Genomic DNA, 25,874 nt, shown 5'->3' with positions numbered 1-25,874 from the left:
ATGGCGCTGGCCGGGCCACGGCCCCAGGACCCCGGGCTCCCAGCCCCTTTCTTGCTGCTGCTGCTGCTCGGAGCCCCTGCCCTTGCCCTCCTGGCCGGTGAGTTGGGGCACAAGCTTTGGGGGTGGGGGGGCTGAGCAGGGTCTGAGTCCCAAAGCAGACACCCAGGCCCTGGGGCTGTCCCTGCGGGAGCCAGCCCAACTCTGTGGCTGGGGTGCAGGCCTGGGTTGTGGCGTTCGGAGTGTGTCGCTGTGGGATGCAGGCCTGGGTTGTGGGATACGGAGGAGTGTGTCGCTGTGGGTTACTGGAACTTGTGGAGGCAAACGTGTCCTGGGACTCGGGGCTGTTGTGTGTTGGGGGGCTTTGTGGGCAGCTGTGATCTGGGTAGCGGGGTGGGCTGTGTCTTAGGAGGGTGCTGGAGTGGGGGTGCGGGGCTGTGAGGCCTGTGCTGGGGTGTGGGTGCAGGTGGGGTGCGTTAAAGTTGTGAGGGAGGGTGAGCTGTGCGGGGCGAGCCTGGGCTGTGCCTGAGGCCCTCTCAGTGTGTGCTGTGTCCCAGTGCGAGCTGTGGGGAGCGAGCTGTCCAGGGGGTTGAACTGTGTCTGGGGGCCCGGGGTGGGGGCAGCAGACCCAGCCTAGTGGATCGGGTGGAGAAGACCAGGGGAGCCTGGTCTCTGCCGACACCCCCCCATGTGTGCTTTCATCCCGCCTACACTGGGGGACGCAGGTGCACTGGGGTCCCTGGGGTGGCTGGGTCTCTGGGAACACGGTGCCCACGGCTGCCCCTGCCCAGGCATTCCCGGATGGAGCTGAAAGGGCTTCCTGAAGCCGGACCCCACTCGCCCAGCAGTTTCTGCTTTTGTCTGAGAACATTCACGTGTGCACAGCCTGTCGTTCCTCCTGGGGGGTCGGGGGACCTATGTCTCGGTCACGATGGCGACTAGAGCCGGGCCTGGGTAGCCCCCAGCCCACAACCACTGCTGGCGGAGGGAGCCATGCCTGGGCTCCCTGTGGCTGAGGAGCCTCTCTCGCCTCAGACTCCCAGGGTGTGGGGGCAGGTCCCCCTGGGCCACCTCCTCCCGCCTCTCAGGGGCCTGGCTCCCAGCCTTCATCTCCCCCTCCTCTCGCAGGGCCCTGGGGGGCATGGGGACCCCATTGTGCAGGGGAGGAAAATGAGTATCAGGGAGGGATAAGGGCTTATGAGCTGGGCCCCCAGGCATGTATGGGGCTCATGAGGGGAGCTGGGGCCTGCTCTCTGCACTGAGACAAGAAATCCTGGTCTGCGGATCTGGTCCTACAGCACACACACACACACACACACACACACACGCACACAAATGCATACCTGTGCACGTACACGTTTACACACAAATCACCTGTGTATACATATCAGTACAAACGCACACACACCCCTGCATGTGGGTGTGGCATGCCCAAGGGCACACACCACCTCATGAACAGGTGTCCACACATGTAGACCCACAGGACACATACACACACACACCGACAGCAACGCGAGTGTGCCGACATGTGTGCATTCACACTCAGATACACATTCACGTGGACTTCGAGGCAGAGTGAGCAGAGTAAGCTGGTGCTACAAAGGGAAATGGCCTCACAGACACCCCGCACACTCACCCGCTGGGGGCCCCCTTCCCCTTGTGATTTCTGCACGGGAAGCCCCCTCCCTGGGGTCCCTGAGAGCTGAGGTGGGGGCTCTGCCGGCATGAGCATTTAGGGCGCCAGGCATGCCTGCCAGGCGTTGAGGGGCGGGGGGCCGTATCACTTGAAAAGCCACATCCATCCCAGAGGGCAGGGGGTGCTGGAGGCCCGGGGCCCCTGGCTCTGCTGCCCACGCCCGCCAGGCCCTGCGCCTGGCCCCTCTCCTGAGCCCGCGCTGCCACAAAGGCTCGGCCGGTTGCTAGGAGAGGGCCAGGCATCTTGGAGGACAATGGGCACGCCGGGCTCTCACATCCCTCCTGCTCCCAGAACACCCAGGGAGCAGCTGACAAAGGGGCAGCCCTCCAGGCCCCAAGTCTGGCCCCTCCTCCAACCAGCGCTGATGGGCCCGCAGGGCAGAGGCAGCGAGGGGAGGGCTGCTCGCAGGTGACCCAGGGCCGGGTTTGCTGGACCGTGCCTGCCTTGAGTAAAGATATGCAGACGGATGAATAAATCAGCAGCAGCCGCCACTATGTGCCGGTGCCATGCTGCTGGGCTCACATGGTCAGCTGCATTATCACCGCAGCCCTGGGACGCCCTCCGTTTGCCAAGGAGGAAATGAGGCCCAGAGAGGGCCGAGGACTCGCCCACAGTCACGGAGCGGGAGGGTGGCAGGGTCAGGATGGGCGATGGCACCAGCCCACAGAGTCACCTCTCCACGGGCCGCATGAGACCCGATGAGAAAACACCCTGGGTCCTCAGCTGAGGTGCAGCCCGGGATCCCCAGTTTCAGAAACCTTAGACAGAAGCCAGAAGCCACTGCAGTTAAAGGTGAAATGATGACACGGGGCCCGGTGGGTGGCAGGCCGGAGCCCCACCTGCTCCGGGGACCCTCCCTGTGGGGAGTGCCTCCCCAGGGATCCCAGAAAGCTGGGGGTGGGGGTGGGGGCACCGCAGGCACCAGCACTTTGGATGCCTAGTTTGGAAACTCCGGGATGTGCCGGTGCCAGGAACGGGGAGAGGATGTGAGCCCCTTACAGTTATTGTTGTGGTTACTGTTGTCAGAGTCCGCCTTTAACCTCAGGGTAAACGTCTGTGAAAGGATTCCAGGGCCCCCCCCCCCCCCCGCCCCCTCCCACCCCCCAGTTACTGGGTCCTAGCCTGGGGCCCTTCTGCCAGGAGCGCTGCATCTATGAGATTCTGGGTTGCTTCGTTACTTCCTTTTAAAATGTTTTTCCTTCTGACTTTTAGAGGAAGTCTACTTATTGCTTTTTAAATCCTCACCTGAGGATATGTTTTTATTGATTTTAGAGACAGGGGAAGGAAGAGGGAGAGAGACACATCTATTGCTCTCCTCCCATACCTACCCTGTTGGGAGATCTGTGTATGTGCCCTGACGGGGAATCGAACCCTCAGCCTTCCAGTGTACGGGAAGATGCTCCAACCAACCGACTAGTTAATAAATTACATACATTCCAAAGTCTATGTATGACACTTCGTCTGTACATTGCATGTGCACCCAACACCTAAAGTCCTTGGGCCGCCTCTTAAGGACGGTCTCTCTCTGCCTCGCCCAGACAAGACGCTTCCCAAAGCCCACGCTCCAGAAAGTTCTCACGGGGGCTGGCCACTGCCACAGCCTGTCAGACGCGCCCAGAGAGCAGGAGCCACTGAGCACGGAGGGCGGCCTGAGCCCAGGAGGACTGCTAACGGCCAGGATCCAGACAGACACCGGGGCTGCCCGCTCTGCCCAGGCCCATTCTGGAACCTCCATTTTTTTTCCTTTTTTCTTTTTTAAATCCTTTCCCCAGGATATATTCTTATTGCTTTCCATGGAGAGAGGAAGGGAAAGGGAAGCGGTGATGTGAAACTTCCGTAGGCTGGCCCCCTCCCCTGAAATGCCTGGCTAGTGAATGACCCCCTCTCTGTGCACTGGAGGGTGCGCACTGCGGGGGCCGCGCCTCCGTTCTCATGCTGTGCAGAGAGAGCCCGCCGGTGCCCGGAGGCCGGGCTGGCACGCCGGCACTGGCAGGACAGGGTGGCCATGTGGAGCTGGCCCAGTGGAATGGCACAGGCCCGGGAGGTGTGGGCCTCTCCCACATCCCAGACATCTGTTCTCCGTGCTTTGAGGGATGATCCCGGGCAAGTTTACGACCGCTGAGTTAGAGCAACAGTTTTCTTAACAGCGCCCATGCCTTCCGTTTAAAGCAATACAATAGCGTAGTAACAGGTACAAGTTGTGAAGCTCAGGCCAGAGCACATAGCACACACTCAGTAAATGGCTGCTGTGACTGTAATCCTGCCCAGAAATCCCCTTTTCCTTACCTTGCTGGTTCTGGGCCTTCCCAGGGCTGGGCGGCCGGCCCGAGGGGAGGGGCAGTGTCAGTTAATTCCGTCCCCTGCAGGTCGTCCCAGGCGGCCTTAGAGGTCAGCAGGATTTGTAAAGATAAGCACAGGCCCTCGTTACCCTGGCAACAGGCCCCGCCCCTCCGGCAGGGCCCCTGGGACCGCCCTCCTCTGCCCTGGGTCCTTACCTCTCCTCCCCTCAGCCCTGGGCTGGCCTGGCCTCCCCGGCTGGCCCCTGGGAGACAGAGCCTGAGGTCAGCAGTCCCCAAGCCCTGCTGTACAAAGGAATCCCGGGAGCGTGCTGAATGCAGATTCCCGGGCCGGGGCCCAGAGGTTTGGAATCTTTGGGTTGGAGTGGGGCCCAGGAATGGGAATCTTCACCCAGGAACAGTGGAGGCTCCGCAGCAGCAGGGAGAGCCTGGCCGTGCATTCCAGCCCCTCGTGGGCTGTGGGCCTGGGCCTCATCGCTGAGCCTCTTTCCTCCACCGTGGAACGGAAGCCACAGCACTGCCCACCTCCTCAGGCAAACTCGCAGGTGCACGGAGTTTACACACGAGATCCGGTGGCCCCTCACGGCAGGCTTCTGGCGCGATTGCACGCCTCCCGGGACAGGCAGCCCCCCTCCCTCTCTGCCCGGCTCTGACAGGTGAACCCCAGGTGGCAGGGCTGTCATTTAGGGCCACAGCCCACCTGCTCCCACCGTCCCCGCTCCCTCAGGCGCTGTCTGCCCAGCCCGCTCCCATTTGCTCGGAGAGGGCAAAGCTCCAGATTGGGGTGGGATCCCTGGGGCCACATGGATGAGGGTGGCACCTTGCTGGAATGAAATAGGACCTGGGATCTCCGATTTCTGCGCTCCCCCTCCTGCGTGAGGCTGGGTCAAGGGACCCCGATCATAATGTCCAGAGCCCTCACTGGGCGTCCCCTGGGCGCCTCCTGACAATATCCTATGAGGTGGGCACTGTTAGTACCCTGCTCCACGCCAGGTCTGTCTGATGCCCAAACCTGTTCCTTCCACCCCCTCAACCATCCCCCCACCCCACCCCCCATCACGGCATCCAGCCCTGGGGACTGGCTCTAAATGGATCAGCCACAGCCACTCGGATGTGGAAAAGACGGGCTGCCCATAAGCCCCCGAGTGAGGCTTGTGACCAGGTCAGGGGGCTGGCTGCCCTGAGCGGGGGAGAGGAGCAGTGGGCAGAGGGGGTCTGTGGACCCTGTGGTCTGACAGCACTGGAGACCCTCTGCCCGCTGCCCTCCGCCCCAGGCCTGGCCCTGTGAGCACTGGGTCCCCAGTGGGGGGCGGGAGGGAGTGAGCCCATGCTGAGCTGCACCGGGCGCTCTGGGTGCTCCGAGTGGGGGTGGCAGCGGGATTCCCTCCCTGCGCCTACTTGTCAGTCAGTATTTCCACCTCCCTGTCCCCCATCCTGCTTGGCCCTGGCTGGGATGGCTGGGGGTCGGCCAGTGGGCAGCCTGCCTTGTGGAATGTGGATGACGCCCGAGAGGCTGCGGAGCCTTATCTGGGGGTCTTCACCCGGATGGGGGAGGGGAGGCGCAGGGCCTGGTTAGTGTCTGGATGACAACCTGGCCAGGGAAGGGGCACCGCTCAGAGCCCCAGGTGGCGGGGGGAGGGGAGAGGGGGAGTGTGCCTCCTCCTTATGGGCGACTCCCCTCCCCATCCCTTACCAAGAGCCTACAAGCAGGGACGTGGCTGCAGTACCTGTCACACCCTGAGGCCCGGGCCGGGCGTTAGCATCCCCTGTCGGCCTGGGAGATGCAGCTCCGAAGGAGAAATGACCTGCCCACAGTCCTGGAGCTAGTGATTGTGCTGGGACCTATCCAGGCTGTTTCACTCCAAGGCCCGAGCTCTTATTGTGACTCCAGAATTGTACTGACAGGGGGGAGGGAGGAAGGGAGGGAGGGAGGGAGGGAGGGAGGGAGGCTCTCCACCTGGCTTGGCTTCCAGACCAGGGGGTGACCCTCTAACAGGGAGCTCAGTGCAGGCAGCACAGCGGCCGGAGCCAGGGGTCCCGTCAGCAGGTCTCAGTACCTGCCCTGCACCCTGTGGCCTTAGCCAGGCTGCTGCTCCAGCATTTGCGGACGGGGGTACAGTGAGGGCCAGGGGCCCTGTGAGAAGTTCCCAGAGCAGTGGGGTGGGGTGGGAAGAGGGGGAGAGGAGGGAAGAAGGGCCTTTGAAGTCCTCCATCTTCGATTTCACTCAATTTCACGCAGGGATGGAGTTACCAGACCCCCAGCGGGAGTGGCGGAGGGGGCAGTGGGAAGGGCCCTGACCTGGGCCCTCCGGGAGGGAATGGGCCATGGACAGGAGACCCCACCCCGGTGGGGCTGACCGCAGGGGGGAGGCCTGGAGAGCTGTCCCAGCACTAACGTGCTGTGTGACGGCCTCTGGCGAGTCCTCCCTTTCTCTCTCGAGCCTCCGTCTGCTCTCTTGTAAAATGGGCATGACGGAGCCTGCCTCCAAGGGGCGCTGCGGGGATGCGAGACCCAGAGCAGGCTCCCAGGGCGGCTGTCTGCTCCCCCATCCCGAGAGGAGTAGCGTCCCAGGTCCTAGTTTTCTGCTTTGGAGGCGCTCCTGAGCTCCTCCCGGTTCCGGTGTAGCCCTGTGCAGCCTGTTGGGGCCACGGGCCCACCCTCCACCCTACAGAGCGGGGACAGACCCCGCGGTTTCCGTCTCCAGGGGCCAGGGGGGGTGTGGGAGGGGAGTGCCCGGTAGCGCCTGCCCACCCTGTCTCCTGTCTCCACAGGAACAGAGCCTTCAGGGGCTCGGAGCGCCTGCGCCTCGGACCCGTGCTCTCCAGGGACCCAGTGCCAGGCTACGGAGAGCGGCTACACCTGCGGGGTCCCCGAGCCCCAGGGCTGTGCCGCCCAGCCCTGCTACCACGGCGCTGTGTGTGTGCCCCAGGGCCCGGATCCCGGCTTCCGCTGCTACTGCGTGCCCGGCTTCCAGGGCCCGCGCTGCGAGCTGGACATCGACGAGTGTGCCTCCCGGCCCTGCCGCCACGGGGCCACCTGCCGCAACCTGGCCGACCGATACGAGTGCCACTGCCCCCTGGACTACGCAGGTACCGGCCCCGCTGGGCCCGGGGGAGGCTCTGTGATGCCGACCCGCCGGCTCAGAGCGTGCAGCCACCCACTCAGCTTTGACGTTAGCAGGGACACCCCCACCGCCTTCCCAGGCGTCCTGGCCTGGCTACAGAGCGGACGCTCTGGGGCTTCCGGGCAGCTCGGGGTGAGTGTGGGTGTGTAGGCACTGCACACGCGTCCCCTCAGTCCCTTCTGGAGTTCCGATACATGCGAGGTGTGGCCTAGAGCGCAGAGGTGCCTGGTGTGGCCTTCCTGAGTGCACACCTCGTGTTTCTCACATCTACTCACTCCAGACCATGTCCGGCTGTGGAGTGAGTGACACTGCCGCTCCCCGGATGATTCTAGAGTATGAACACCCCTGGTGTGGTTCAGACTGTCATGTGGACCTCTTTCCTTGGGTAGCTCCCAAACTCCAGCGCAGAGACCCACTGTACGGGGGGCCTTGTCCCAGGGCCTGTGTGGTCTCCAGGGGGAAGCGGATGATGCCCTGAGGAAATGCTGGTTCCCTCCGTCAGAGTTCGGCCCTGTCCCAGTCCCGGTCCCGCTCCAAGCACGAGCATCGGAGTGAGCGCCTAGAAGCCGGGAGGAGGACACAGCTGGGGGGACGTCAGGTCTAGGGCCGTTTGGTTGGCAGCCTGCGGTATGGACACTGGATTCAGACATCTCTCTCTGAGGGCAGAGGGCAGTCTGAGGTCACCTCAGAGCAATGGTCAGACGGGGGGGGGGACTGAGTTCCAGGGGAGGGTGCTCAGAGGGAAGAGGCAGGTCTCGGCACACAGATGAACATGGACTCTGGAAGCGGGTTCCATGCTTCTTTCTCGGCATTTGCGAGTGAGGTCAGGTGTGTCTGTCAGTGTTTTCCGGTGTCCAGGCTCCCTGTGTGTGTGAGCGCCAGCAGGTGTGCGTGCACTGGGGAATGTTTTTTTGGGTGAGACGTGAGCAAGTGCAGTGTCTGTGACTCATCTCTCCGCTCCTCCCCCCACCCCTTCCCAGCTGGGCGGGGGAGGCTGGGATTCCAGGCCTGGGCCTCGCTCTGCCTGGCACAGAGGGTGGGAGTGGGGCCAGCGCAGCAGGCCTGCGGGATCACAGGAAGGAGGGGCTGTGTTTTGCGCTCACTGAGCCAGGAAGGGGGGAAGGTTCCAGCAGGAGCGATCTGGGCCCCTGGGCCCCCATAACCAATCACTTCCCAGGTCCCCTCCCAGCAGGGGGGGGGAGGTGTAGGGCCACTGGAGTGCACAATGACAGTGATGCAGTACACTCCACCCTGGGATCCCCACCTCCCTTCACCGCCACAGCCTCCTCCCCTGAGGGCCACCCAGTCTTCTGGGTGTTGCCCAGGACTGAGGGGGTTCCCAGGACTTGAACTTTCAGTTTTAAAAGCAAGACAAAGCAGAGAAGACCAGAAGGAATTGCTTACCCTACTCAGCATCTCCCGCCTGGGCGTGCTCCTCTCTGGGGTCCATCCTTACACCCTTTTCAAAGCCGGCAGAGCGAGCCTTTTAAAATGCAGATAGGAGCCTGTAACTCAGCTGCTTACAACTTTTAGGGTCAGCCCAGACTGTGCTACCTGGTCCCAAGGCCTGGCCCCCGTGTAGCCCGGCCTCCCCTATAGCCCTGCCTCACCTCCTCCCAAGCAGGTGCTGACCAACAAGCCAACAGCCCGCCCCTCTTTCTCCTCCCCCCATCCTAGTCTATGAACACCACCCTGGTCCTTCAGAAGGCTCTTCTTCCCTGACTCCCAATTCCCCAGGCCAACATCCTGGCTCTTGCTTCCCCAGAATCTGGGACGTCCTCACTGTCCAGTCCTCCCTTAGTTAACCCTGACTTAGTACCCCTCTCCTGGCCAGATGCTCCTGAGCTCAGGGGAGCAGGGATGTCGGTCTTGTTTCTATCCTATTCCCATTGCCGGCGTGAGAAACACCTCCGCGCGGACCCTCACCTTCCGCTCCTTGAACTGGAACCGGTTGGAGTGGGCCTGACTCGGCCTCTCTGTCCTCCCTCTCGGTGACCTGCCTCTGCCCGTGTCTCCGGCCGCCCAGGCGTGAACTGCGAGGTGGAGGTGGACCAGTGCGCCTCGGCGCCCTGCCTGCACGGTGGCTCCTGCCTGGACGGCGTGGGCTCCTACCGCTGCGTGTGCGCGCCGGGCTACGGGGGCGCCAGCTGCCAGCTGGACCTGGACGAGTGCCAGAGCCAGCCGTGCGCGCACGGGGGCATGTGCCACGACCTGGTCAACGGGTGAGTGTGCGGCCGGGCGCCCGAAGGCGGGAAGGCCTCGCTTGGGGCCGGGGGGACGCGGTGGAGGCAGCGGGGCTGCAGCCCAGGGCGTGCTGTGCTCGCTCCAGGTTCCGGTGCGACTGCGGGGACACAGGCTATGAGGGCGCGCTCTGCGAGCAGGAGGTGCTGGAGTGCGCGTCTGCACCCTGCGCTCACAACGCCACGTGCCTCGAGGGCGTCGGGAGCTTCCGCTGCCTCTGCTGGCCAGGTGCGTGGGTGCGAGGCGGGCGCATGCGTAGACTGGCGGGTGGGCGTGGCTTGGGGCGGAGAAATCGTGCATGCGCATGCGCCCTCAGTGCACCTAGCTGAGTGCGAGCACGTGATCGCAACTTCTCCACGCCTCAGGCTTTCGGTCTGCGCAATAGGGCTAATCATGGCACGTGCTCCCAGGGTAGCTCTGAGGAGGGGCAAAGGTGTGATGGCCACAAGGCCTTTGGCCCACCGCCTGGCACGCATAGGGTGCGCACTCTAATGGTAACACCAGCAGGATGCTGCTGAGCTGCCATAGGCATCCCACCCCCTTTGGTGTGCCACTCTCTCAGAACATGGGGACCATATTCTGAACCGTTATCCTAACCCGTGGTCGGCAAACTGCGGCTCGAGAGCCACTTTCAGCTCTTTGGCCCCTTGAGTGTGGCTCTTCCACAAAATACCACGGCCTGGGCGAGTATATGTTGAAGTGGCGTTAGAAGAAGTTTAAGTTTATAAAAATTGGCTCTCAAAAGAAATTTCAATCGTTGTACTGCTGATATTTGGCTCTGTGGACTAGTGAGTTTGCCGACCACTGTCCTAACCCGACCCTGGGCTGGGCTGGCGCCTGGGGGGTGGAGGGTGCTGCCGGAGGTCTCCCTGTGACCTGAGGTCCCCGTGTGCGTCCCCAGGCTACAGCGGCGAGCTGTGTGAGGTGGACGAGGATGAGTGTGCGGCCGGCCCCTGCCAGCACGGGGGCCAATGCCTGCAGCGCTCCGACCCGGCCCTCTACGGGGGCGCCCAGGCCGCCCTCCCCGGCGCCTTCAGCTTCCGCCACGCTGCCGGCTTCCTGTGCCGCTGCCCCGCGGGCTTTGAGGGTGAGCGCCTTACCCCTCTCCTGGGCGGAAGGCCCGCCAGTGCTCACATGCACCAGGAGGGATGCCGGGGTGGGTTCCAGCGCCCCTCTTTGGGCCTCAGTCTCTGTAGCTGTAAAATGGGCCTCCAGGGCCAGCCTGGCTCTGAGGGCACATGGGGACGGGCTGGGCCTCTTGCAGGGGACGACTGCAGCGTGGACGTGGACGAGTGTGCCTCGGGGCCATGCCTCCATGGAGGCCGCTGCCAGGACCTGCCCGGCGGCTTTCAGTGTCACTGTCCAAGCGGCTACACAGGTGCTTGGGGCTGGAGTGGGCACCAGGGTGGGGCAAGGTCTGGGGTGGGCGGTCTGGGGTGGGAGGGCTCCTCTGGCTGATGTGTGGAGGCTGGGTTGATGGGGATGAGGGGATTAGGGAGGAGGTGGGTATAGTGGCCCAGGTGCCATTCAAGTTGGGACCGTGCTGGGACCTGGGTGTTGGAGGTGGGGATGCAGAGAGACATTGAGGAGGCCCCCTACAGGTCCTGAGGGTTAGCCAGGCGAGTGGAAGGTGTCAGGGATGCGGCTACACGTTTGTCCTGGGTGACGTTGTGGGGAGGACTGTGAGTGCAGCTTTGTCCGCAGAGTCTGTCTGAGGAGCACCCCCAGGAGGAGCCTGGGTGGGGCTGTTGGACAGGGATCTGGTTGGTGCCCAGGGCTGAGGCCTGGGCTGGAGTCAGAGACTGAGGGTCAGAAGTGTAATCCTGACAGCTGGGGCCAGGAGTGGCTGAGGTTGTCGGGGAGAAGGTGTGGACGATGGGCAGAGACCCCAGGCACCTGACATCAGAGGGCTGGGCAGAGGCCCTTGGGCCAGGACAGGGAAGGCAGAAGACCTGGAGCCAGTGTTTGGAGAAGGATGAGCTTGACCTTGGGGGAGCTGCGGTCTATTGGGCAGGAGCTGGGGGTGCAGAAGCCTCTCCCCGCCTCGGTGCAGCAGATGCACAGACCCACAGACACCCTCCCACACGGACTCGGGTGAACCCACGGAACTCCTCACTCCCCGCGTGTCCCTGCCGCTCTGGAATGCCCCTGGCACTTCCCCCACACGGCCCGCATTCCTGCCCAGGCAGCTGCCTCCCCTGCCTGGCAGGGCTCCTGGACACAGCTCCCGGCCCCGGGGGAAGGAGGCGGTGATCACACCGTCGCCCCTACCCTTCGCCCCCTCAAAGACCCTGGGCTCAGTGTCTCCACCCTAGGGTGGCCAACTCCCTTGGGCACTCCATGGCCTGCGGTCCCCGAGTCCTGCCTCCTGGGTGCCTGGCACACAGTGGGGCCACCAGGCATGCCCTGTGCATTTGTTACCCCTGACCACAGCCCCATGAAGCGGGGGTTTAAGTCCCCCCCTCTCCCAGAGGAGGCCTGGGAGCCTTCAGAGAGGGGGTGTCACCCCCTCAGGTTCCCCAGCGGCAGCAGCAGCTGAGCTCAGCGGATGGGTGACAGCGAGGTCAGGTCTCTAAGGTCAGAGACCGGGATGGGGAATCCCGGCTGCGGGGCCGGGCTCCTGGCCTCTGTCCACCCCCATTCTCCCTTTGGTTCGTGCCGGGCGTGGGGGAGGCAGCGCCGGCATTCCTGAGCAGGGTCTGAAGGAGGCAGGCAGCCCAGGCCGGAGCTGCTCCTCAGCCTCGGGGCCGCCCAGCACCCTCACATCTGGGGAGATGCCATGAGGCTGCAGGCCCTGTGGACCCTCCTGGGGGGCCTGTGGCTCCTGGCAGGTACGGAGAATGGGGGCTCTGGGCAGGGGAGGTGGAGCTGGCTGTCCTCAGAAGGAGGCTGTGTGCTGCTTGTGTGCTGCCGGGATTCAAATCCCGCCGGCTTCCCTGGGCCTGTGCCTCTCCCGCTGGGGTCCTGGGGCAAGGCTAGCCTTGGCTGCTTTGTGGAGTCTCGGGCTGAACGGGCGTTGGGCTGTGGCCTCTTGACCTAAGCTGGGCCAGAGCACCTGGCATGGGAGCTCTGGGAGGGAGGGTGAGGTGGTCCCTTCACAGCGTGTAGGGGGGCCCTTGGGAGGTGAGAGCCTGGGGCTGCCTGGAGTGCCACAGGTGCCCACCCACCTCTCGCTGCCCCTCCCTTTACCACTCTGCCCACAAAGCCCTGCCAGGCCCCTGGCTGGGTGCTGGTGCTGTACTCACGGCCTGGAGGAGACCTCAGCCGCCCAGGCAGACACTTTCCATGCGCAGTTCTGTGCCTGGGTGCGGACAGGGAGTTGGGAGTGACACACTAGCTTGGGGTTGGGAGTCGGAGAACGCCACCGAGGGGACAGGCCCTTTGGATTTGGGCTTTGTAGAATGAGTAGGAGTTTGAAAGGCAGGGTAAAGGGGGAGGAGGCACTTCAAGCAGAGGGAACAGGGTGAGCAAAGCCCCGGAGGCAGGACTTTCCAGGAAAAGCTTGGAGGAACAGGCAGCTCAGGGTTTGTAGGGAGCAGGGTTGAGGCTTGAGTGCCTGGTCGTGCCCAGCCCAAGAGGAACCTTGGATGCCAGGGTGAGAGATTGGACCTCAGCAGCAGAGGAACCGGGCGGGTGATCGTTAGAACCAGATCTCTGGTGTGGAGACAGATGGCAGAGGGGTTCTGCAGTCAGGCAGGCGTGGCAGGGAGGTGAGGTGGCAGGTTGGGGAGTTATATAAGGGGATTGAACCCGCAGGGTGTGGAGAGAAAGGGGGATCCTGGGTTCCAGCCTTCGGGGATTTCAGGGGGCCACGAAAAACCCTTTGGAAATTGGGAGCTGGTTTGGTTGATAAGTACTGAGTCCTGGTCCCAGGAAGCTTGCAAGCTCGGGGTCCAGACTGTGGTTCTGGCCTTGGGTGCTGAGCCTCGGCCTCGTCTCTCCCGAAGGCCCGACATGCCAGGAGGAAGTGGACGAATGCCTGTCGGAGCCCTGCCTCCACGGTGGGACCTGCGATGACAGCACGGCAGGCTTCACCTGCCGGTGCCCGGAGGACTGGGGGGGGCCTGACTGTTCGGTGCAGCTCACTGGCTGCCAGGGCCACATGTGCCCACTGGCTGCGACCTGCATCCCCACCTTTGAGTCTGGAATCCACGGTTACGTCTGCCGCTGCCCACCCGGCACCCACGGACCTTCCTGTGGCCAGAACACCACCTTCTCCCTGGTGGCTGGGAGCCCTGTGCGGGTGCCAGGGCCAGCTGGCGGGCCCCTGGGTCTGGCACTGAGGTTTCGAACCACCCTCCCTGCCGGTGCCTTGGCCACGCGCACCGATGCCCAGCGCAGCTTGGAGCTGGAGCTGGCACTGGTGGCTGCCACACTCCAGGCCACGCTCCGGAGCCACGGCAATCCTGTGCTAGTCCTGAGGCTGCCAGACGTGGCCCTAAATGATGGCCGCTGGCACCGAGCGGAGGTGACACTCCGCCTGGAGGTCCTGGCACTGCGGCTCTGGCATGAGGGCTGCCCGGCCCAGCTCTGCGTGGCCTCCGGCTCCGTGGCCCAGGCTCCTGCCCCGTCCCCGGCCACACTGCCTGCCGGGCCCCACTCCGTCCAGCTGGGTGGAGCAGCCTTTGCAGGCTGCCTCCAGGACGTGCATGTGGACGGGCACCTCCTACTGCCTGAAGATCTTGGGGAGAATGTCCTCCCAGGCTGCAGGCGCCAGGAGCAGTGCCAGCCCCTGTCCTGTGCCCACGGAGGGGCCTGCGTGGACCTGTGGACTCACTTCCGTTGCGACTGCCCCGGGCCCTACAGTGGACCCACGTGTGCTGATGGTGAGGAGCCAGCCAGGTGGGCCCCGGGCAGAGGCCGTGCCTTTCCCCCCGCCCACACGCCTCATGCCCGGCTCCCTCTCTCCCCGCAGAGGCTCCCGCGGCCACATTTGGCTTGGGGGGCACCCCGAGTTCCGCATCCTTCCTGGTCCACCAGCTGCCAGGCCCCAACCTCACGGTGTCCTTCCTCCTCCGCACGCGGGAGCCCGCTGGCCTGCTGCTCCAGCTCGCCAACGCCTCCGCAGCGGTCCTGACGGTGTTCCTGAGCGAGGGCCAGGTCCGGGCCGAGGCGCTGGGCAGGCCCGCTCTGGTGCTGCCCGGGCCCTGGCACGATGGGCTCCGCCACCTGGTGACCCTCAGCTTCCCGTCGGAGCAGCTGCAGGGCGAGGGGCTGCAGGTGCATGTGGGCGGGAGACCCCTCCCCGCCGACGCCCAGCCGTGGGGTGGGCCCTTCCGCGGCTGCCTCCAGGACCTGCGGCTCAACGGCCTCCGCCTGCCCTTCTCTCCGCTGCCGCCCGGGAATGCAAGCCAGCCCCGCGAGCTGGGCAGCCGGCAGGCCTGGAACCTCACCGCGGGCTGTGTCTCTGAGGACGCGTGCAGTGTGAGTGCTCCGGGCGAGGGGTGGGTCCCTCTCCACCCTGCCCCGCTGGGCTGGCACGTCTTCCTCCTGGTGAGGAGAGCACTCTGCCCGAGGTGCCCCGTTACAGAGGGGCAGGGAAGGGCTCATATTCAGCTCCTCTCTGGCCCAGCTGCTCCAGCCCTCTGGCCCTTTTCTGAGACAGACACCCTGACCCAGGCAAGGGCCATCAAGCCTCCATGCAGGAACTGGGTGGGGGGGACAGAGACCCACTTGGCTCACCAACAAAGACCAGCCCTGGAATTGGAATAGCCTGGGTGTGAACTCTGGCTCCTCTGCTTACTGGCCGGGTGACACAGGCAAGTGGCTTCTCCTCTCTGAGCCTCAGGTTCCTCACCTGTCAAGTGGAGATAGTGACTTCCACTCCGTTTGTCTGAGGAGGTACTGTGTCTCTAGTAGGCACTCAGTTAAGAACCAGTGCAGGGACGATCATGCTCCTGCAGGCCTGAGCCAACCCCTGTCCTGCTTCTCCCGTAGCCCAACCCCTGCCTCAATGGTGGGACTTGCCTGGTCACCTGGAATGATTTCCGCTGCGCCTGCCCTGCCAACTTCACCGGGCCCACGTGTGCCCAGCAGCTGTGGTGTCCTGGCCAGCCCTGCCTCCCGCCTGCCACCTGTGAGGAGGTCCCTGGTGGCTTCGTCTGTGAGTGTGTGCCCTGGGCATCCCACCTGCTGGGTGCTGGACACTCAGGCTAGGTTCGACCCCGCCCCTAACCTCGGGGCTCACCATGGACCAGGATGCCAACAGTTCCAGCCCAGTGTAGCTGGGCCGCTGCATCCAGCAGGACAAGCTTTCTGGAGGAAGAGAGCATTTGTTAGATTTTTCAAGGTCAAATAAAACTCTGACCTGGCATAGGGCAGGCAGGACATATCAGGGAGGGGAAAGAGCATGTGCAAAGGCCCTGAGGTCTAGAAGAACACTTTTGACACAAGGACAGGTATGGATGGCTAGGTTGCCAGAGGCCTTGAATGTTGGGCCAGGCAGCTCAGGACTTTTTCCCCAAGGGCAGTGGGGGTGCCACGGGAGGGCTTTAAGTTGGAGAAAGACATGATTTGCATTTTTTTTTTTAAAAAGCGGACTGCATTTCATTAAAATGCATGATCAACATTTAGAAATCTGCATGAAAAGATGACTTCCTGCCGTGGAGAGTAGGCCTCCGTGATGAGACCAGGCCACTCCAGGAGGAGGGAAAGAGAGAAAGGGCAGATCTTTCGAGGGATTGGTTCTTTTGCCTGGCCTGCTCCCTGGAGGGCAGGGGGTGCCATCTGGAGGAAGGGAATCGTAAGGGGAGGGGACAGTGCAGGTGGGGCCGCACATTCTGGGTTAGACGGCAGGTGGCTGTGTGTTGCTTCTCCCCATCCTCCACCCACTCTCCATGGGCGGCAGGTGGTACCACCTGCGTGTAGGGGTTGCGGTGGGTGTGTGGGTGCCCCCCCCCGAGGCCCTCCCCAACGCCCCGCTCTCCGCAGGTGTGGCGGAAGCCACGTTCCGCGAGGGCCCCCCGGTCGCATTCAGCGGACACAACGTGTCGTCGGAACACGAGCTCAGCGGCCTGTCGCTCGCCTTCCGCACCCGCGACGCGGAGGCCGGGCTGCTGCGCGCCGCCGCGGGCCCGCTGGCCGCCGTGTGGCTGGCCGTCCGCAACGGCTCGCTGGCGGCGGACGTGCGCAGCGGCCGCGGGCTGCTGGGCGCCGAGCTGCCCGCCCCCGGGCCGCGCGTGGCGGACGGCGCCTGGCACCGCGTGCGCCTGGCCATGGAGCGCCCAGCGGCCGCCGCGTCGCGCTGGCTGCTCTGGCTGGACAGCGCGGCGGAGCCGGTGGCCCTGCGCGGCCTGGCGGGCGACCTGGCCTTCCTGCGCGGCCCGGGCGCGGCGCGCGTCCTGCTGGCCGAGGGCTTCACCGGCTGCCTGGGCCGCGTGGCGCTCGGCCGCCTCCCGCTGCCCCTGGCGCGCCCGCGGCCCGGCGCGGCCCCCGGCGCCCGGGAGCACTTCGCCGCCCGGCCCGGCGCGCCCGCCCCGCGCCTCGGCTGCCGCGGCGAGCCCGTGTGCGCCCCCTCGCCCTGCCGGCACGGCGGCGCCTGTCGCGACCTCTTCGACGCCTTCGCCTGCGTCTGCGGCCCCGGCTGGGAGGGCCCGCGCTGCGAGGCCCGCGCCGACCCGTGCGGCTCCGCGCCCTGCCTCCGCGGCCGCTGCCACGCGCGCCCCGACGGCGGGTTCCTGTGCCGCTGCCCCGAGGGCTTCGCGGGCCCGCGCTGCAGGTGGGTGACCCGGGCGGGAGAGGCGGGCAGGAGGGGAGGGCCCCGGGGGTCGGAGGGGAGGACACCGGGACGGTGGGTGAGGCAGGGAATCCTGGGTCTGTGGGCCGGCCCCTTCCCCTCTCTGAGCCTCCTGCTCTCCTTGTGAACCACAGTCCCCTAGACCTGCCAGGTAAAGGACACCCCAGTAAATTTGCATTTCAGATGAGCAGCGCTCTGTCTGGGGGTGAAGGGTGGGGGAGGCAGAGCTGGTCTTGGAAGAAAACCTTGACGGAGCTTTTCTGTCCACCCACCCACCCACCGCTGATGTTCACCGCGTTAGACCCCTGGGAGGGAGGCAGAGTGAGATGGTCCCCTATCCATTCTTGGTTCGAGGCCCCAGTCCTTTGGAGCCAAGGCTATGGAGGGCTGTCTGTTGGAGGTCTTACCTCCCTGGTTCTCCCCCTCTCCCCCCAGGAATGTCAGGCCCCAGTGTGTTGTGCTAAGGAATGCACTTTTGTTCTGAGCAGAGTCCTTCCATTTTGTCAGCTTCTCAAAGGCCTGGACCCTGGGAAGATTCCTGGCCTGGGTCAGGGTGGGGCTGGTCAGCCCTGTGTCCCATCCCGGCCACCTCAGACACCACGTGCCTGACTGACACTAGGGACCATAGGGGGTGGGCCCTGAGTTCCACAGATGCCAGCACAGAGGCTCAATGGCCTGTGATGGAGGGGCTGAGGGTGGGCAAGCCTCCGGCATCCTGCCCCCAGTCCAGCCTGTTTTCTCCCCAGGTTGCCTGTCCTGCCAGAGGGGTGCAGCCTGAATGCCACCTGCCCGTGTGAGGGTGGGCCTCAGGGTGCCAACTGCAGCTGCCAGGAGGGCTTTGCTGGCCAGAGGTGGGTTTGGGGTGAGGCCTGGGAAGCGGCTGCTGAGTGTGGAGAGCTGGGCAGGGTGGGGAGAGTGGGGTACTCACCGCCTGAGTCCTCCCCGTCATCACATGCCTGACAGCCCCCCTCGGTCACTGTGGGGCTGCCCCCCTCTGCTCTGCAGACCCTGCAGGGAAGGGGTTGCCTGGTGGTGTTTCCTGGAGCCCCTTGCACAGGCCACCTGCCCCAGGGCCGCCAGGGGAGGCTGTGAGAGGGCAGGCTCTGGGCCTGCTGCACAGAGTCAGCATCACCGGGCCTCACACAGGCCCTCCTGTGCTGGTGGAGTGAGCCGTTCTCGGCCATGAATGCCAGGGCAGAGGTGGCAGCCGGTGATGGAGCGCTCGTTCAGCCTCGGCACCGGCAGGGCCCTGCCAGGCGGAGACAGTGAATGGAGGAGCTTCAGTGCCTGGGAAGGGGCTGGGGGAGCTGAGGAGGGCAGCTGGGGAGCAAGAGGCTGCGTGGAGGAAGCAGGTTCCTCCCCCCACCCTCTTCTCTGCCTCCCAGGTGTCAGCTCTCCTGTGAAGCCAACAACCCCTGCCTGAATGGGGGCACCTGCCGGGCGGCCGCTGGGGCGTACGAATGCCTCTGCAGCGCAAGGTTCTCGGGCCCGTTCTGTGAAGTGGTGGTGAGTTGTGCCAGAGGCTGTGGGGTTTGGGACTTCATGAGATGATGTTGGGGGGCGGGGAGTGGTGGTGGTGGTGGTGCCGCACCTGGAGCTGTTCCTGGACCAGCCTATCGTGGGGTGGGCGGCAGCAGGGGAGACCCAGTCCATTCCATGAACCCCACCCAGGAGGCATTTTCACTCCAGGGAGAGCCCCGAGGTCCCCACCCATCACGCTGGGGCCGGCGGTGGAGTAGTTGGGCTCCATCAAGCCCGATTTGGGGCAGGATTCGGGACCCACAGGATCTTGGAACTCGGGGACTTAGGTTGGTGCAGAGGCTGTATCCTCCGGGGGTTTGTGGAGTAGGAAGATTCGAGGAGCCCAGGATTCTGAGCCAAAGCGAGTGTGGCCCCGGATCCCAGGACACTCCGCTGCAGAGGGGCCCAGGGGCAGCTTGAGCTTGAACCTCCCTCTGGAGGGCTCCCCTGAGGGGCGGAGCTGGCCCTGCAGGCATGAACCCACAGTGGGTGCTGGCGGCAGGGGAGGTGGGCAGGGAAGTCTGGGCAGGAGCCTTGATCTCCGCAGGCTTCTGGCAGCCTGGGCCATAAACCTGCACATTCCCTCTGCTTCTGGGGACTGCTTCCTTTCAAGTGGAACTTTTACAGCCCCTGGCTCCCCACCCACCTTCCCAGAGCCCAGGGAGATAATGGCTTTACAGCTCCCCCAGAAGTGCTGGGTGGCGGCTGGTGAGGGCCCACTTTATCTGCAGCCTCGGACTCTTCTCCAGGGCGGTGTGCTGGGCCTGGGACTCAGGTCTCAGAGGGAGACCCCTGGCTCTGGAATCCCGGATTTCTGTGATTCCGGAACTTCAGAATTCGAGCCTTGCAGAATCCTTGATGGGGAAACCCTGGGGGACTGGGAGATGGAGAGGAGGTCCCCCAAAGCCTGGTCTAGCTTCCATGGAGGTGAGGGCAGGGGTGGGGAAGGCCCTGCTGGATTCTGAGCTCGCCATCAGTTCGTCAGTCAGCCTCTCCGGCTGTTGCCTAAGATTCTCCCCCTTTGGGGTTGAGCCTGGTCTCCATGGCCACTTTCAAACACCGGGCCTCCCTGCAGGATGGGGAGGAAGCAAGTCCCCATGCCCGCAAATGGAGCGAGTTTATTGTCGGGAGGAGCAGCCAAATGGCAGGGCTGGGCACTGAGGCCCACCCTGGCCTCGGACAGAAGGGCCTTGACCGGGACTTAGAGCTGAAGGATGGCGGCGTGGTGTTGGGGGCAGATGGAGAAGTGCCAGTCCTGGCTTGCCACCAACTGGTCCGGCGTCTGGGGAGTCTGGGCAAAGCCTGCTTTCTCACCTCCTACCCACCGCGTGCCTCACATGCAGGCCCTGCTCCCAGCGTTTTGGGGAACACCAGGGAACAAATAAACCGGACTCTGAGCTCCCGGGAGTGAGGGATGCTCTTCCTCCTGCCTCACCGCGTGCTGTGAGGGTTCTGTGCCGTCCACGCCGAGCTCGGACGGGAGTCCTGCGCCCCCTTTGCTCTCTCCTGCCCCTCCCTTCCCTGAGGCCTCCTTGTCCTGTCTCCTGCAGAAGGACCTGCCGCTGCCACTGCCGTTCCCGCTGCTGGAGGTGGCAGTGCCTGCAGCCTGCGCCTGCCTCCTCCTCCTCCTCTTGGGCCTCCTCTCAGGGATCCTGGCGGCCAGGAAGCGCCGCCAGTCAGAGGGCACCTACAGCCCGAGCCAGCAGGAGGTGGCCGGGGCCCGGCTGGAGATGGACAGTGTCCTCAAGGTGCCGCCCGAGGAGAGACTCATCTAGGCCTGCTGCCCGCGCCACACCTGAGGCCACGGACAGTTTCCCCCTGGAGACCTCGGAGGCCGCTTCCGGGAGGCTTAGGGACGTGCTGCCCCTCCCAGGCCTGGGGAGCTGCTGCAGGGCCCAGCGTACCTGCTGGGGAGGCCTCCCCTCTGCTGGCACCCCCTGCCTCTGTCCCTCCGTGGACTGAGGGAAAGGGGGGCACTCAGGGCAGCAGAGAGGGCCTGGCCAGGGTGGACAAATCCATCGGACCCACCGGGCCGTGCCTCAGCAGCTGTGCAGGGCACACGTGGTGCACAGGGTGTGTTCAGGAGTGTGTGTGTGTGTGTATGTGTACACATGTGTGCACAGTATGGGTGTGTACCTGGGGACTGTTGATCTGCAGATATGGGTGTGTGTGCTGGACTGGGCTCATGGGCGTGTCCATGTCTTTGCTGTGTGTGCAGGGGACTGTAGTGGGTGCAGGCCATCCCACGAGGGGACAGGGACAACCTTCACCGCTCGGACAGGGGCAAGCCAAGGCCGCACACTCTCGTGGAGGTCAGGCCAGGGCTGGCCCAAGGCCGCAGGCCCAGCTCCCAATCTCCCTCTGGAGCAGCTGGGGAATCGGGGAGGCCACAGCCGGCGGCCAGGGCTCCTGGCTCCCTGAACAAACGCTGTTCAGAACCTGTCTGCAGGACAGGCCACAGCCAGGCAGAGGCGGCGCGGAGGCGGTGCTGGTCACTCACCTCTGTCTGCAGTGAAGGCTGTCTGCTGTCCTCTCAGGGGTCAGGAGTTGAGGGAAAGACTGGGGGAGGGGCCTCCCCGGGGGTGATGGGGATGAAGGAGCAGCCCTCCCCCTCCCAGCTCTGGGTTTCCCAGCTCTTCTGCGGGACCACTCCTTCACCTGCAGCCCAGGCCCTCTCTGAAGGCTTCTGGAATTCCCGGGAGGACTCGCGGGAGGTCCCGGTGTGTGCTGGTGCCCCCGGTCGGCTGGTCTTGAGTCGCACATGCAGGCACTTTGCTTCCCCTCGTCTCCTCGGTGGTGCCCTCACACGGTCTGATCCCCGAGGGGAACCTACCTGCCTGAGTGCGTGGCCTCCGCAGAGCTTCCAGCCCTTCCGTCCGGCCTGTGTCCCAGGCCAGTGCCTCCCGTGCCAGCGTGCCAAGGCCAGGACGCCCCCTTACACTTTGAGAGGGTCACCTGACCCGCTCCTGAGAGGCAGGCAGATCTGAGGTGGAGCCGGGGTGATGGGAGAGGGGCTGGAGAAGAGGGTGCAGGTGGCAGAGGCTGGTGGGAAGGGCCGTGAACACTAGGGAAAGGGAGGGAGGGGACTTCTGGTACCAACCACGGAGCCACAGCACTGCTGTGGTTAGGATTTGGCCAACCTTTGTGCCTATGGAATCCTAAAAATGGGTATTTTATGTGGAACCCCAACATATCAAATCTGGGCCACTCTTTTTTAGGGGAGCCCCCTGGTTTCCTCTTTGCTCCTAAGGCACCTGTCATTCTCCAGGCAGCCTGGGGCGGGGGAGGGGACAGACAATGGGTGTGCTTATCACCCACTCTGGCTGTATCTCCCTTTGTAACACGGACAGACACACCAGCAGCCTGCAGGGGCCCAGGTTCCTCCCTCACTAGTGAGATCTGGGGGAAAAACCTCCAGATATCCCTGAACTTGTTCCTTCCTGGGCACCTTCTACACCACGGATCACCCGCAGCCCTCCTCTGGGAACTCAGCAGGCCTGGGACCAGCCGACTTGATGCCCTGCTTGGGAGGGGAGAGGTGGAGTTGGCTCAGAGGCCTGAATGAGAACAAGCCTGGGAGTGGGCCAGGGGTCAAATCCTTCCCTGGCCACTGAGCCCGGCCCCCGCCTCCACAGAAGGGGTCCTGAAGATGCTGCCTCCCTCCCTCTCTCTCTCCCTCCCTTTCTCCCTCCCTCCCTCCCTCAAGGACACGGGGATACCAGCCCTCGCCCCCAGGAGCTCTTACTGAACGCTCACACGGACTTCCTCCTTTGGTTCGCTCATGGGAACGAGGAGCAGCCCCCAGCCCCAGCAGCCAGAGACCACGGTGGGCTCCGCTTCCCGGGGCCACCAGTGGATAGGCCCACCGGGTGGGCTGCCCTGTCTCCAGTGGGGTTCAGAACTGGAATCTACAGAAATACCTGAGTGTCCTGGCTGCATCCACAGCCCCGCCTGGCACCCCTTCCCCACCCCTCTCCCAGCAGCCAGGACGCTGGGAGATTGAGGAGGGGCCATGGCTGGCTCTGGAGAGCTGTGTGCGGGACCAGCAGCTCCTCACACCCCTCGTCAGAGCGAACCTCAGGGCCAGGCCTCCCTCACCCACCCAGGGGTGGCCTCCTAGGCCCTCAGTCACCAGCAAGGCTCCCTGGGGTTCTGGGGACCTCCAGAGACCTTGCCCATCAGATACCTCTGAGATGGTCTGGCCAACACAAATAGGAAATGAGAAATCAGGTCAAAATACTCACAATTTCCTGCATGTCTCAGATGGTTGTTTGCTTAAATGCTTGGGTCACATTTCAACTTGGTTTATTGAAACTAGTCAATTTCAAGATTCATTAAATCAATAAAGTAAAAAGGAAAAGAAAGAGAAACAATAACAAAACATCAATTCAGCTTTGGTGACATTGGCCTCAGGAATTCCTTTGCTGGCGAGATTGCGAGGGGGCAGGGCAGGTGCTCCAGCCCTCCTCCCTCCCTCTGGGCTGCTACTCCCCTCCCCGGGCCTGGAGGGGGTACAATGCCCGCTCCTTCCTGACCCTGGGCACTTGGACTCCTGGGTCAACTGGCCTTCCAGTTGGAATGGTGCCTGCTGCTCAGCTCTGCCCCTAAAATCCCCCAAGACAAGAGGCTGAGCCCCATTAGATAGAAACACAAGACCAGGAGAACCCACACGGATCAAGGGAGAGTGCTGGCAATGGCCTGCCTCCTGCACTCAGATTAATCTGCCGCTATTTCTCCGTCTACAAATCAGAGCTGCCAGCCCACACCAGACTGGCTGGGCTGGGGTTGGCTATCACTAGGGATCTCGAGAATCTCTCACCCCACAACTCGCAACCAAGCCAGAAACAGCTGAAGTTTGGGGCGAAGACTCACGAAGAACCAGTGTGTGTATTGCTAGAGGGCTGGAAATGCTCCGCCAATGGATCCCACTTCAAACTCCAAACCACGTGTCTCGCAAACTCGGGCTGCGGGTACCACCGACACCTGTGCCTGTTGCGGTGGGTGTCCAGGGCCGGGCCAGGCAGGCCAGAACAGGGCTTGGGAGGAGAGGCCTGGAGGTTTCCAGAGGGAAAGCGAGTAGGACTGGTCTGGGGCAGTCACTGGCCCAGCTGACTTTTTAGTGCAAAACCCAGCAGGGGTGCTGGGGAGAGGTGGTGGCAGGTGGGATGGGCGCCCAGGGGGTTGATTCCCGATTCCCAAAGGCCAGACCTCCTTGGGTATGGGGAGGGGGAGGGGAGCAGAGAGGGTCCCATCCATCCTCACCAGCAGAGCCTGGGTAGATCGGAGCTGCAGGAAAAACAGGGCCGCCGGCCGGGAGCGGGGCGGCGCACAGTCCCTGCTGGGCCTGGCCACCCCGCCGGCCTCAGTGCTGGCTCACTCGAAGGTCTCCCACTGCTTCCTAAGCTGCTCCACGGAGCCCGGGGCCGGGGCCGGGGCCGGGCTCACGTCCTGCTTGGTTTTCCACAGCAAATCCTCAAAGGGGTCTCTGGCCTCTTGAGTAGCAGAGGGCTGCAGTGCTGGCTCCAGGCCCTGGGCGGGTCTTGGAGGAATGAGGGGGACGTCTCCAGACCTCAGGGCCAGCCCCTGCTTGGCCTCAGCAGCCCTAGCACTTGAACGGACCAAGGGCAATGTTCGGATCCTTGAAGGGGCAGCTGTTGGGGGGCCCAGTGGTTGCAAGGGGCTGGTGTGGGCACCCATGGGCATATGGCCAAAGAGATTGGGCATGGAGAGGGCAGACAGGTTGGGCTGAGATCTATGTGGGGGGCAGAAGCCAGAGTTGGACAGCAGGAGGCTGGGGGCAAAAGCTGGGCCCAGGGAAGCAGGAGGGGCCCCGAAAGGCCTGGCCGGCGTGGAGACCAGGGACACGGCGGGCAGTGCCGCTGGCACAGACTGGACAAACGGGTTGAGCGATGGTTGTGGAAATGGGGTGGGGGTCCCTGCGGGGGGGAAGCTGAACTGGGGGGTGAAGGGGGTAGCTACATTTGGGGCTGTAGGGCCTGGTGGAAGGGTACTGTCCGCCCTGGCTGTGCTAAGTGGGTCCAGGAGGGCTAGCAGGGCATCGCTGCCAGTGGCCGCAGCCCCCGGGGCCAGGCTGAGAGGCTGGAGCGGTTTGGTGGGGCCTTGGGGGGCAGCACTGGGGAGCGGGGCCAGGCGCCTGTCCGGCTCGGCCTGCAGCCACTCTGAGGAGAAGTCACCGAGGGCAGCCCCGGCGGCCGGGAGCTTGGCTGGGCGGGCAGTGGGCGGTGGGGGCATGATGCCCAGCTCCGGGGTCTTCCTGCCCTGTGGCCGGGGAATGGTGATACTGCCCGGAGCGGGGGCGGGTGCCGCCTCCTTGTCGCAGAGGTTCAGGATGCTGTCCCGGTTCTGGGGTCTGTGCAGCAGGGCCGGGGCGTTGCCGAGCAGGGCCGAGGGCTCCTCGGGGGAGGGGGCCTGGGGCTTGCTGCAGATGGCCATGTCGTCCTGGCCCAGGCTCCAGAGCTTGTTGTAGGGGTGAGTGAGCCTCAAGGCCAGCGGCATCCCGCGGCTCCTGTCACTCCTGCCCAGGTCCAGCCTCTGTAGGAGGGGAGGGGAGGCAGTGATCACAGGCTGACAGGACAGACGGGAAGGTAGCACACCCCCCCCCCACCCCCCACCCATGTGCTGGGCAGGGGCCCGGGTGAGCCCCCCGGGACTCAGAGCAGCTCGGGTCTCAGCCTGGTCGCCAGCAGAGAGCCCGGGGGCGGCAGGACTCTAAGCCCAGCTGCTCTGCATGGCACGAAGGGTCCCTGAGGAAGCCCTTGTCCCTTAAGCCGGGTTGCCAAGTAGTCTTAGGAGAAAGGACTCATTCACTGACCATCACCTGTTGGGCCCTTTTTACTTTTCAAAACGTGTGGGCACTTTCAGTCACCTGTGAGCCCAAGAGGGCGAGGGCCTGGGTGAAGGCACACTGGCTGGGGGCTGGGGCTGGGCTCAGGGCCCCACTCAGCCACTCCCCAGCTCCACGCCTGGCCTCACCTCCCTTCTCTTGGCCTGAGGGGTGCATGTGAGTCATGGATATGCGGGAGCTCAGCGAGTTCCCCATGTGACCCTGTCAGCAGCCCCATGGGCCAGTGAAGAAACAGGCACTGAGGGGCATGTGACAGGGTGCAGGTCACAGTGGCAGGCCAGGACTCGGCAGTTCTGATCCAGTCTCTCCCGACGGGGTGCTGGGGAGAGCGGCCTGGGCATAGATGGAAGTGGGACCGACTTCCATCAGCATCTTCCCCAGTGATCACTGAGGGAGG

General features: G+C 64.1%; 2 protein-coding genes across 12 annotated transcripts in view; one reads left to right on the top strand and one right to left on the bottom strand.

Annotated features, from left to right (window-relative positions):
• CRB2 (crumbs cell polarity complex component 2) lies at window positions 1-21,768 on the top strand (the record flags this gene model as incomplete). The annotated part of the gene is made up of 13 exons (XM_084899129.1): window positions 1-97; window positions 6,763-7,080; window positions 9,142-9,337; window positions 9,445-9,584; window positions 10,258-10,443; window positions 10,621-10,734; window positions 13,304-14,182; window positions 14,272-14,780; window positions 15,294-15,459; window positions 16,287-17,073; window positions 17,838-17,942; window positions 18,477-18,597; window positions 20,163-21,768. The coding sequence occupies 13 exons, from the start codon at window positions 1-3 to the stop codon at window positions 20,385-20,387; spliced, it is 3,843 nt and encodes a 1,280-aa protein (XP_084755255.1). The 3' UTR covers window positions 20,388-21,768.
• Window positions 21,769-22,900: 1,132 nt separating this feature from the next.
• DENND1A (DENN domain containing 1A) overlaps window positions 22,901-25,874 on the bottom strand; it is a 439,483-nt gene continuing 436,509 nt past the window's right edge. For all 11 annotated transcript variants that reach the window (XM_084899946.1, XM_084899951.1, XM_084899945.1 and 8 more), the window contains one exon: window positions 22,901-25,164. In XM_084899946.1, the coding sequence (XP_084756072.1) occupies window positions 23,986-25,164 (1,179 nt within the window). In that variant the 3' untranslated portion in view covers window positions 22,901-23,985. The remainder of the gene's footprint in view (window positions 25,165-25,874) is intronic.

Source organism: Pipistrellus hanaki (genome assembly GCF_964339955.1).
Source record: "Pipistrellus hanaki genome assembly, chromosome: 11".
Lineage (NCBI taxonomy): Eukaryota > Metazoa > Chordata > Mammalia > Chiroptera > Vespertilionidae > Pipistrellus > Pipistrellus hanaki.
This window is presented reverse-complemented; position numbering and strand designations above follow the sequence as displayed.